Here is a 12,542-nt window from a genome sequence, read left to right as displayed (position 1 = left end):
GGCTCCTCTGTCCATGGGATCCTCCAAGCAAGAATACTGAGGTGGGTTGCCATGTTCCCCTCCAGGGGATCTTTCGCACCCAGGGATGAAACCCGCGTCTCCTGCAGCTTCTGCATTGCAGGCGGATTCTTTACTGCTGAGCCACTGGAGAAGCCCCTCTCATGATATTAAAAATTCTTAAAAGCATGGAGTTATGTCCAAATGCTCTCAGGGAAAAAGACATATTATCCATGTCGTTCCAAAGAGTTAATACAATAGATTGTTATAGGTACTAAAAACTTCTTTGGGAGGCTTCCTTTGCCATATGCCATTCCCAGCTCCTTACTATCTCTACCAAGCTCCCATAATATACTCAGATGAGTAGCAAAAAGGATGAAGGCGAAAGAGGCAGTATGCTGCAGTAGGAAAGGAGACCCAGGCTGGAAGTTAAGAAGCCTGGATCTTTGTCCTTTGTTGGTCTCTGCACATGCCAGAAGTCAGGTATGCATTCAAGCAGAGGAACAGTGCGTGCAACAGTACATGAAGGTCATGGCACATTTAAAGAATTACTTGTGCTTCATTTTGGTCAAAGAATAAGATACAAATGAAAAGAAAACAAGAGATGAAACTGGGGATGTAGTAAGAGGTAAAATTACAAACAGTTTTGTTTTTTTTTTTTAATGCCATGCATGGATTCAGAAATAGTTCTATAGAAGGCAAGAAGACAATTAAATAATTGTTAAATTTTATTGAACACATGCAGTTTGCCCAATGCAAATCTAAACAGCTGATGTTCAAAAACATATTTACAACAACCAAGACACGTACCCCTACTATTCCCATTTTACACATGAGGAAATGAGGTATAAAGCTTAGTTGTCTCTGAAGGTCACACAACTGGTAACAGATGAAGTTAGAGTTCAAACTTGGTCTGTTTGATTTCAGAGCTCATGCTATCTCTCAAGAAATGGAGGGATTCCCCTGGAGGTCCAGTGGTTAAGACTCTATACTTCCGATGCAGGGGGCTCAGGTTTGATCCCTGATTGGGGAACTAAGATCCTATACGCTGCACAAGGCAACCAAAAAGTAAAAACTAAAAACTGAGGACCACTTAGCTTCTCTTACCAAAAAAAAAAGAAAATCATTAAAAAAAAAAAAAAGAAAAGAAATGGAATGAAGTGGTCAGAATTTGAAGACCATGCTAGAAGCAGGGTGTTAGAGAGATTGGAGGAAAGTGGAGGGAGGCAAGAAGAATTTAAAACAAAAGATGATGAGTTCTGGAACTAAAAGAAAGGAAGCAGTAATGGGGAAGATGGGTGTAATCAAGGGGTTTAAAAGAGATAGAACAAAAAATAATTAATGAAATAAAGAAGGGCAAGAGGAACAGTCTAGCATGAGTCCCATATTTCTGTCTGGGACACTATGTGATGACCCAATAATTCTTGAAGAATCGCTTAAGCTTTGCACCAGTGAACTTACCTGGAAAGCAACCCCTGCCAGATGGGCAGGCCTCAGAAAGAACAGTCTTTTTTTCAGTATGATGCTGGCACACATTCATCCAAATAAACAAATGTCCCAGCTTAACTGATGAATTTGGTGGTGACAAATTAATTTATGTACAGATATGTAGGACACGATATAGAACTCTACTCCAAACAGGAGATGTAGCAGATTTACTGAGATACAGCAAATTTTCTTTTAGTTTCAAAGATGCATATTGATTCACATTTGTTTTGTTTTGGTTTTTTTTTTTGCTTCTTTTTATTTTTAATTAGGGGATAATTACAATATTGTGATGGTTTCTGCAATACAAGCAGCTCGTGCAGTTCAACAGCAGAAAAACAAACAACCCAATCAAAAAGTGGGCAGAAGACCTAAACAGACATTTCTCCAAAGAAGATATACAGATGGCTAATAAACACATGAAAAGATGTTCAACATCACTCATTATTAGAGAAATGCACATCAAAACCACAATGAGGTATCATCTCACACCAGTCAGACTGGCCACCATCAAAAAGTACACAAACAGTAAATGCTGAAGGTGTGGAGAAAAGGAAACCTTCTGGCACTGTTGGTGGGAATGCAAACTGATATAGCCACTATGGAGAACAACATGGAGATTCCTGAAAAAATTAGGAATGAAACTAGAATATGATCCAGCAAACCCACAATTTGGTATATACCCCGAGGAAACCGTAATCGAAAAAGATAGACAGATCACCTTTGCTTTCTATGCAACATCCATGTGTATAGAGAGAGAGGGGAGAAAAAGAGGCAAATGTGTTACAGTCTATCAGGATATTTTTAAGTATCTTACAGAAACCAAAACCATCTATAGAATGCTCCTATTAGGGTGAACAAAATAGATGAGTGCATGAAAATCTGTGAATGTATACAAAGAGACTGAAGTACGTACTCAAAATTGGAAGACACCTCTCTGGCTGATTTTTTGTTTGCTTGTTTGTATACTTTAAAGACTCTACAATTATTTTGTAGTAATTTCATCATACAGATAAAAATGCTTTTTCCTAAACATATGTGATAAGCATTCATTCTATATGAAGAACATCATTGATAGAAAAGAATACATAATTAGGCAGACTGTTAGCAGCAAATACCCGACACATACCAACAGCGAAGGCAACGGATACCTTTCATCACTGCCCATGAAGCCAACTCGTTATCAGGAAACTGGGTACATGGGGAATCTGTGTCCAGAACGAAGGGATGTAAGGAAGGATGAAAAGTACAAGCGGCTAAGAGCAGCTGACCCCAGAAGCAGGCACTTTTCTTGGTCATAGCACCCATCCTCCACTATGCGTTTCCTCACATTCTCTCAATATTTCACTTCCTCTCATTGCCTGAAATGCCATCAATCCCATGTTATCTCATCCTCTTTCTAAAAGCATAAGCCTAGAAAATTTCCAGAGCTTGGATGTGTTAGTGATAGAGAGGAGGAAGATAAGGGTAAAAAGAAGATGGGGGAATTCATTTGCTAAACTTTGAATAATCCTGTATGGTTTATAAGACACTTTTGTTCTATAAAGGCATGTTAATAAGGACTTCCAGTTAAGGATGGAGAGTGGAATGGACATATTTAATTCCTCTCCTCTCACAACCCCACTGAAATGACAACCAATTAAAAAAAAAAAAAAATCCATGACATTACTGAAAACCAAAAAAGCCCCTAAAGAATGCCACATTGACTAAAGTATTTGTGGAAAACAGAAAGTAACTAGAATGGAATTGTCTGAGAAACTAAAGCAAAGGATTACAACACACAGAGACACACACACACAGACACACACACTCACACGACGGCTGGTAAGGATTAAGAGGGGTTGCCCTAGAGAATCTACGGGTCAGCCACTGCAGAGAGCAGAACAGACTCAGAGCAATCATCAGAGTAATTAACTAAAGGATTATCTAACATGCTGCCGGCCTGACTGGTTCCTCTCCCACAGAGCAATTTGGTTCCTTCAAACAGAGCAGTTGGTGCTGCCTTTACCCCACCTCGAAGTTACAAGATATGCTTAATAAAAGTGAGATATGTGACAGGAAAAGATTGCTATCAAGGGTACTGAGACAGTCCAGAAAGGCAAACTAAACTCTAGAACTAAATATGAACTTGAAGGGTAGTACAGATGGGAAACAAAAGTCAAAAGTGAACAATCAGACAGAGAAAGATGAACATGGCATGATCTCACAGTGGAATCTAAGGAAACAGAAAAAAACAAACTCATAGAGAAAAAATAATCAGATCTATATCCTCCAGAGATGGGGGGTGAGGGGAGGACAAATTGGATGAAAATGGTCAGAAGGTACAAACACTGGTTATAAGATAAATTAGTACTGAGGAGGTAATGTACAACATGATGACTAGAGTAAACTTTGTTGTATGCCATATTTGAAAATTGCTAAGAGAATAGATCCTAGAAATTTGCTTTTTTTCTTATTGTGGTAATCAATTGACAATATATGTAAGTCAAGTCATTAAGCTGTACCCTTTAAACTTATACAGTGCTGTATGACAATTATACCTCAGTTAAACTGATGAAAAAAGAAAGACTTGATAAAAACACTTTTAAAAGGCAAACGAAAACATTCTTTTTTAAAGTCCTCATTATCTGGCCATTATTGAGGTCTAAACGTTGGCTTCCTTCCCTCACACACATAGTCCTTTATGAGTAGACTGACCGTCAATGGGTCCCACTCACTCACATAGAACCCTGCTTCTTACAGGGTCAGGACTGTTTCAGTTGAACAAAACCACTTAACTTCAAAGGAAGCCTAACTCAGCTACTCATATCAATGTATTCTTTCATTCAAAATCATAAATGGGTATTCCAGGATCACCAAACCACTTGACAAAGACAAATAGCATGAAAGATGAGGACCCAAATAAATAAATAACCCAAAGATTTGAAAGTGATACAAAAAAGGGAAAAAAAGACAATTTTAAAACTAGCATTCTTACAAAGATTTAAAGAATGACTACATCCAAAAAACAAAACATGACTTCCTGGAAATTAGACAATCAAAGAATAAGAATGTGTTCCTAAAACTTAAAAATATGATTGCCATAATTAAATACTTCATAGAGAGGTTGAAAGATAGAATGAACAAAGCTAATGCCCAAATCAGTAATCTGAAAGAAAAAATTGGGGAAATCAACCCAGATCCAGAGAAGCACACAATGTAAAAAAGAGCTCTCCAATACTTACCCAGTGAAATTTAATTTAAAAAGAGAGAGAGCAATGAACATATGGGATTTTGCAGGTGAAAAATCTGAGGCTTGGAGAAATTAAGAGATTTAACTGTCCAGTAGTTCTCAAATAGTCTGATATAGTCTTCATATGTCCCACTCATAAGCCTAAAGCTAAAAATCAATCAGTACATGAAATTGTGGCCTCAGTGGTTGATTACAGCTGGTACCCACTCTGATTAGTTAAGTGAGTGCCAGGCTAGTCAAGTCAGTTGTTGACAGCTGGCCGACTCTTAATGGTCAATGAAGATGCTGCCAGTAGTCTGTCCCATACCAGCGGCTGATGGTTGGAATTCCCTCTCATTAGTCAATGTAGGTGCGAGTCCAGTCTATGCCAATTTTTTTTTACAGTTAGCATCTGATTGGTCAGTGTATCAGCTGATGAATATCTGAATACCATCCCGGCCAAAGCCCATACTTGTTTGATGATGCCTACATAATTTCATGGTACAATCAAAAGCGGGGGGCAACTACTGAGTTTTTGTGGATCTCAAATTTGAAACTGGGGGAAAAAAATAAGCGTGGTTTCTCCCACCTCAACCTCAAGGTATGAGAAATTTCATGGACAAATTCTCACCTCTCTCCTCCTTTTTACAAATGTCCATGCTTTTAAGTCTGCTTCCACTCCTTTCTTAGATGGTTCATACAAAGGGCAGATCAGTTTGGTGAACACTGTACCAGAAGACTACCAAGGGTAGCCAGAAGATCAAATCCCCAGCTGAAATGTTTGCGCCAAGGAGTTTAGTAGAAATTAGAAAGCCAGACACACAGCCAAAACTGGTTGAGTGGAGGAAGCAAACAGGAAGTGGTCTAAAGAAATATGGGGCCTGTGCTGACATCTACAGCAGGTAGATAAAATGGGCATCTAGCTGAGTTTGTATAGTTGAGTTCAGTTTTTAAAAGGTACAGAGAAGAAACAGCCTGGATAGAATCACTACAGGCCCTCCCTGGTGGCCCAGTGTTTAAGAACTGCAGGAAACATGGGTTTGATTCCTGCGCCAGGAAGATCCCACAGGCCTGGGAACAACTAAGCTGGGGCATCGAAACTACTGAGCCCCCACTCCAGAGCCTGAGAGCGGCAACCACTGAGTCCATGTGCTGCAACTACGGAAGCCCCTGTACCGCAGAGCCCAGGCTCTGCAACAGGAGAGGTCACATGGAAAGCCCATGCACTGCAAACTAGAGAGTAAGCCCCCGCTCAGCTCACTGTAGCCAGAGAAAGCCTGCTCACAGCAACAAAGACCCAGAGCAGCCAAACACTGATCAATTGAAAAAAAAAAAAAATCGAATCACTTAAAACTGGACCTAAAACCAAAGAATTCATGCATTCTCCCACTTCTGTAAGCACAAAAGAAACCCAAGTTTCTCAACTACAGGAGTTCACCTTTGATACACCAAGGCAAACAGAGGGCCAAATGTTGAGGCCAGCCTCAATATCTGCCAACATAAAGTCAAAGTCCAAGTTAAATCACAGTCTGAACATCACACTGATATCCAGTGTATCATGGAGGGTTGGTAATCGCATTCGTAAAACTGAGGGTTTCACCTCCTTAAAAACCACAAACTTGGATTCCACCAGGAGGCCTTAGTGGAGTAGTTTAGACTTCACTTAGGACCCGTAGGATTTTTGCAGAGTACATTCACCCCTGTAGAGCCTTCCCTGAAATTACTGGGAGTTACAAGCTCATAAGAGCTGTAGAATCAGGTCCTAAAAGTTATTTTCAAAGGCCCTCATGGCTTACCAACGAAGTAAACAGTGGCACTGAGCTATCTGCTGTTTTGTGCCTCATGTTCCCAAGCCAGAAACACAGGCAAAGAGATTCATAAAGGGTTAAAAATCATGGGGATTTTTTCGTGCTTTAAAATATTGCATGAGATTCACTTCTGTACAAATGATGATCATCTTCATTTTCTTCCCTGCCTCTTTGTCTAACGAATACATTTTTACAGGTTTTACAGTGTTATTTACAACTCACCTAAAACACATAATTTTCCTCCTGCTTATATCACTTGTTTATTATTTATTTATTAGATTTATATGGTGCTTTCCTCCAAAAAGCTCTAGGCACCATGAAGCCAACTCTGGTATAACAAACATTAAACTCTTCTTAAAAACCATAGCCAAGGAAGTGGCCAACATGAAGGTGAGAGAGACGCGGACAAGGACAGAAAGAAGGAAGAGCCACAGGTCTGGTGAAATGCACAAGCAAGCAGTACCTTAGGAAGCCCAGTGACTGAAAGGCCTGTTTTGCCCTTTCTGGTTACTCTACTTGCAAAGACCCTGACAGTGACTTTCATTCCAAGTAACAGAGCCAAAATATCACTGTTTCTGTGTGGGGGTGGGCATGGATCTGTAGAGCATGGCGGGGGCCATGGAGTATGATGGCTGTCTCTCCAGACTCAGGAGAGGGTGTCTGAAAACAAAGATACCTACACAGACAATGTGTTTTGAAAATCAATATAAAAAGAAACATCATGATGTTTTAGAATAAATGACCAAGCTAGATTTTTTGTTTTTACAAATACAGTTGCTGCTCAGTCCTCAGTGACTTCCAAAGACTCTGTGAACTTTCAGAGGCCAGGGAAGCTCAAAAGTTCAAAGATTATCAAAATTAGAAAGTGACGAGGTGACTTCAGCTTTTAAATTCCAGGCCACATTGATCTGACAAAGCCACATGCTGACATCCTGCACGTGTGATCCCTACAACGGTGGAAGGGGTAGCTAAACAGTAACTCTCCCAGTAACTGCACAAGAACGAGCAAGAACAGAGTGTATTCTTATTTAGGGTCCAAAGAAGAAAGGACCATTCCCAGTAAATGGAGCAGATGACATAGTGAGACAGAATCAAACCAGGAGAAAGAATAACATTCATCATCATTACCAGCAGTAGTAGCATAGTAGTGCTATTTTTATTTAGTGGATACTATGCACCAGGTATTCTTGTGCTCCAGTCATATATGCAGACCTCTTTAATTCTCAGAACAAAGCTACAGGGTGGGTATGACCATTTTCTTAATTTTACAAATAAGGAACCTGAGACTTAAACAAGTTATTTGTCCAAAGTCACTCACCTAGTAAGTGCTCAAGCTAGGATTCAAACCCAGCATAAACGGATAGGTAAGAAAAGAAAGTCAGGCAGTCAGTTCAGTCACTCAGTCATGTCCAACTCTTTGTGACCCCATGCACCACAGCACGCCAGGCCTCCCTGTCCATCACCAACTCCCGGAGTCCACCCAAACTCATGTCCACTGAGTCAATGACGCCATCCAACCATCTTACCCACTGTTGTCCCCTTCTCCTCCTGCCCTCAATCTTCCCCAGTATCAGGGTCTCTTCAAATGAGTCAGCCCTTCACATCAGGTGGCCAATGTATTGGAGTTTCAGCTTTAACATCAGCCCTTCCAATGAACAGCCAGGACTGATCTCCTTTAGAATGGACTAGTTGGACCTCCTTGCAGTCCAAGGGACTCTCAAGAGTCTTCTCCAACACCACAGTCCAAAAGCATCAATTCTCTGGCACTTAGCTTTCTTTATAGTCCAACTTTCACATCCATACATGACTGCTGGAAAAAACCATAGCCTTGACTAGACAGACCTTTGTTGACAAAGTAATGTCTCTGCTTTTTAATATGCTATCTAGGTTGGTCATAACTTTCCTTCCAAGGGGTAAGTGTCTTTTAATTTCACGGCTGCAGTCACCATCTGCAGTGATTTTGGAGCCCAAAAAAATAAAGTCTGACACTGTTTCCACTGTTTCCCCATCTATTTGCCATGAAGTGATGGGTCTGGATGCCATGATCTTCGTTTGCTGAATGTTGAGCGTTAAGCCAACTTTTTCACTTTCCTCTTTCACTTTCATCAAGAGGCTTTTTAGTTCCTCTTCACTTTCTGCCATAAGGGTAGTGTCATTAGCATATCTGAGGTTACTGATATTTCTCCCAGCAATCTTGATTCCAGCTTGTGCTTCTTCTAGCCCAGCATTTCTCATGACGTACTCTGAATATAAGTTAAATAAGCAGGGTGACAATATACAGCCTTGACGTACTCCTTTTCCTATTTGGAACCAGTCTGTTGTTCCATGTCCAGTTCTAACTGTTGCTTCCTGACCTGCATACAGGTTTCTCAAGAGGCAGGTCACCATGAACAGTATGAAAAGAAAAAAAAAAAACAGATAAAAGGCATCTGTGCATTGACAGAAAGAGAAGGGAAGATCAATTTCCCTTCTGAAAGCTGTTATTAGACAGTGAACAGCACAACAGCGGGCTGCTGCTGCTGCAGCTAAGTCACTTCAGTCGTGTCCGACTCTGTGCGATCCCATAGATGGCAGCCCACCAGGCTCCTCCGTCCCTGGGATTCTCCAGGCAAGAACACCGGAGTGGGTTGCCATTTCCTTCTCCAATAGCGGGCTAGGGATCACAAATAAAGAGCTTACAGTAAGGCAGCAGCAAGCCAGGTGTAGACAGAAGAGGTCTGGCCATGAGGAAGCCCTGTGAAGGGAGAAGCTCAGAAGGGAGCCGTATGCTTACCCCCGGCACCTGAGTGAGCAGGATCTGGAGCTGGGAACTGAAATCCACTGTGCTGTCTTGGGTAACTGATTGCATGTTTCAGCCAAGTTTACTGTAGAGTTCTAAAGCAAGTCATTCTCAGTAATCCCTTTGTGACTGACCCCCATCTAAATATAAGTACCATTCAGGGATCACTTACTAATCATTCAGCATTTAACATATATCATATTTAAACCTCACAGCAACAATATAAGGTTGATAGTACCATCATTATCCCCATTTACATGAGAAGACACAGAGAAGTTGAGTAACTTGCCCAAAGTCACACAGAGTTAGGAAAAAGTAGAGATGGACCCCAGGTCCAGGGAGTCTGGCTCGACAGCCTGATTTCCTAGTCTCCATGCTATGCTCCTTCTAGAACCTGATTCTGTTCACTCCATTCCAGCACTCTGCAACCCCCTCTCAGTTCTGTCTGACCTCTCTTCTGAGAAGGAAAGTAGCCAATGTGGTATTTCTCATTTTTACTCCGAGGGTCATCCCTGTCAAGTCACCCAAAATGTGAAGATGGTACTGCAGAGAGAGAGAGAAAAGTGATGGGGGATCTTGCTGAACTGGACATTCCCAGACCTTTTGAGCATGCCTTGTATCAGAGTATGAAAGTATGAAAGTATTGGTTGCTCAGTTGTGTCCGACTCTTTGCAACCCCATGCACTGCAGCCCTGCCAGGCTCCTCTGTCCATGGGATTCTCCAGGCAAGAATAATGGAGTTAGTTGCCATGCCCTCCTCCAGGGGATCTTCCCAACCCAGGGATCGAAGCCGGGTCTCCCACATTGCACGCTGACTCTTTACCATCTGAGCCAGCAGAGCATATATGTGTCAAAACAGAGGCCCCATGGAAGATGGCTTCTACCTGACAGTTCCATGGATGTGAATGGAGACCAACTTCATTCTGGATCTTCTTTGACCTCTCACAGTTGCTTCCCTTTACTTCTCAGCCACCCAGGAAATGGGGGAGATGGGGTGTGCTCAATAGAAATAGAACAGGGCACCTCTCCCAACTGAAGAACATCCCTTGAAATGTTCTTTCAAATTTCAACGTCTCTTGAAATCTTTGAAGGTACTTAGTCAATATTTTCCAACCAATAGGAGCAACTGTTTTCATTTTTAGGGAGGTTATGGCCAATGTGTTCAAGAAACAAACGATGAAAGCAACACGTTCAATGTACACTGATGTCTCAGATAAGCTGAAACCGACCAAAAATACAGCTGTTGCTGGGTCTTCAGCCCGTCACCTCTCCCACCTTTGTGCCTAAGGAAAGGGACATGGGAAGCGAGCCTCTTCAATGAGCAAAGGGGTAGTTTCATTTAAACAGTTATGGCCTCTTCAGTGCTTTTCTGGGGCTTCCCAGGTGGCGCTAGTGGTAAGAACCCGCCTGCCCATGCAAAAGGCGTAAGAGATGCAGGTTCGATTCCTGAGTTGGGAAGATCCTCTGGAGGAGGGCATGGCAACCCACTCCAGTATTCTTGCCGGGAGAATTCCCACGGACAGAGGAGCCTGGCGGGCTATAGTCCATGGGGTCGCACAGAGTCGGACACAACTGCAGCGACTTAGCACGCAAGCACACTGCTTTCCCTTCTTCTCCTTCTTCTTCTTTTTTTTTTTTTTTTTTTTTGCCTCCTTATCCCCACCTTCTTCCGCAAACATACAGAATCTATGAGAAGGCATCCAGCCCAGCCCTAGAGAAGGGCAAGGAGTTTCTCCTACCTTCCACTTGATAAGCTGAGGTGGCTGCCCCCCATCCAAATCCTGCAGGGAACGCCATGTGTTTCAGAGACAGCCGGCCCGGACAACGGAGAGGCACCTTTCAGGCAAAGTCCCGCGGTTGCGCAAACAGTGAGTGAACTCTCATCCTGACTGAAATCTCGGATCGTGAGCGAATATGCAAACAAGAAGGGAGCCTGATTAAACGGCTCTGCTTGAATGGCCACAGCCTTGATAGGAAGTCAAGTCACTGGGTTCAGGGGGAGTGTCTATAGTTTCTTCTGCGGACACTCCCTGATTCTTAACAGAGTTGGGCCAGCCTGGGCACAGACCTAGTCCCTACTTTGGCAGGGTACCCGTCCTTCTAATCTTTCCCCTTTTAATGAAATACATGGACATTGCTTTTAAAAGTCACGTAAACCCTTGTGGCTCAGCTGGTAAAGAATTCGCCTGCAATGCGAGAGACCAGGGTTTGATCCCTGGGTTGGGAAGATCCCCTGGAGAAGGGAAAGGCTACTTACCCCAGTATTCTGGCCTAGAGAATTCCATGGACTGTAATAGTCCATGGGGTCACAAAGAGTCAGACACGACTGAGCGACTTTCACTTTCACTTTGGGCTTTCCTGGTGGCTTAGTCGATAAAGCGTCTGCCTGCAATGCGGGAGATCCAGGTTCGATCCCCGAGTCCAGAAGATCCCCTGGCGAAGGAAATGGCAACCCACTCCAGTACTCTTGCCTGGAAAATTCCATAGACGGAGGAGCCTAGTAGGCTACAGTCCTTAGGGTCACAAAGAGTCAGACACGACTGAGCGACTTCACTTTCTTTCTTTAATCCTCCTAGAACTTTCCCTTGACCATTTCCTCACAATTCCTTATCCCCATGCCCTAGGGGTAACTATTCTCAGCTGTTTCTGCTGGTTTTTATTTTCATGTTGCTTCCCAGGTGGCGCTAGTGGTAAAGAACCTGCCTGCCAAGGCAAGAGGCATAAGGAAGGCGGTTCGATCCCTGGGTATGGATGATCCCCTGGAGGAAGCATGGCAACCCACTCCAGGATTCTTGCCTGGAGAATCCCATGGACAGAGGAGCCTGGGATTCAGGCCACACGACTGAAGCCTGCCCAGCATATATATATATATGTCTAAGCAATAGGCTGATGCTGGTGCTTCTTAATTTGTTTTTCACTTTTCCATAGTAACTATTGACTTCTGGATAGAAGGGTGGAAGATTTCAGCATGTGTGTGTTCTCTCTTTCTCTCCCCTTCCTCCATTCCCCCCAATGTGGTTAGATTGCTATTTCTGTTTAAATAAATATTCACTATTTACATGAATTTGACCAAGTATGGCTCAAAGCTAAACCATGTAGCATACCACACTTGTGTGAAAGTTTTTATTTTCTCTAGGGTTCATTAACTGTCTGGTTTTGATATTTAATTTCCCTTTACTTGTCACTAATGTATCCCCAAACAGTCTGCCCGGGCTATGAATCTATGTTCAGACACTGCTGTTTTCCTGCTCCACGCTGCACT

The 12,542-nt window shown here is 42.5% G+C and overlaps 1 protein-coding gene across 1 annotated transcript in view; it reads right to left on the bottom strand.

The window, feature by feature from the left end:
• The window catches only part of LOC138082019 (cytosolic beta-glucosidase), a 122,238-nt gene extending 111,106 nt beyond the window's left edge, over nucleotides 1–11,132 (bottom strand). The window contains exon 1 of the mRNA XM_068975230.1: nucleotides 11,020–11,132. Coding sequence (XP_068831331.1) covers nucleotides 11,020–11,077 — 58 coding nt within the window. The 5' untranslated portion in view covers nucleotides 11,078–11,132. The remainder of the gene's footprint in view (nucleotides 1–11,019) is intronic.
• Between the last annotated feature and the right edge of the window lie 1,410 nt (nucleotides 11,133–12,542).

The sequence above is a fragment of the Capricornis sumatraensis genome, chromosome 7, assembly GCF_032405125.1.
Source record: "Capricornis sumatraensis isolate serow.1 chromosome 7, serow.2, whole genome shotgun sequence".
Classification (NCBI taxonomy): Eukaryota; Metazoa; Chordata; class Mammalia; order Artiodactyla; family Bovidae; genus Capricornis; species Capricornis sumatraensis.
Note: the sequence above shows the minus strand (reverse complement) of the source record. Positions and strands in the feature narration are given on the sequence as shown.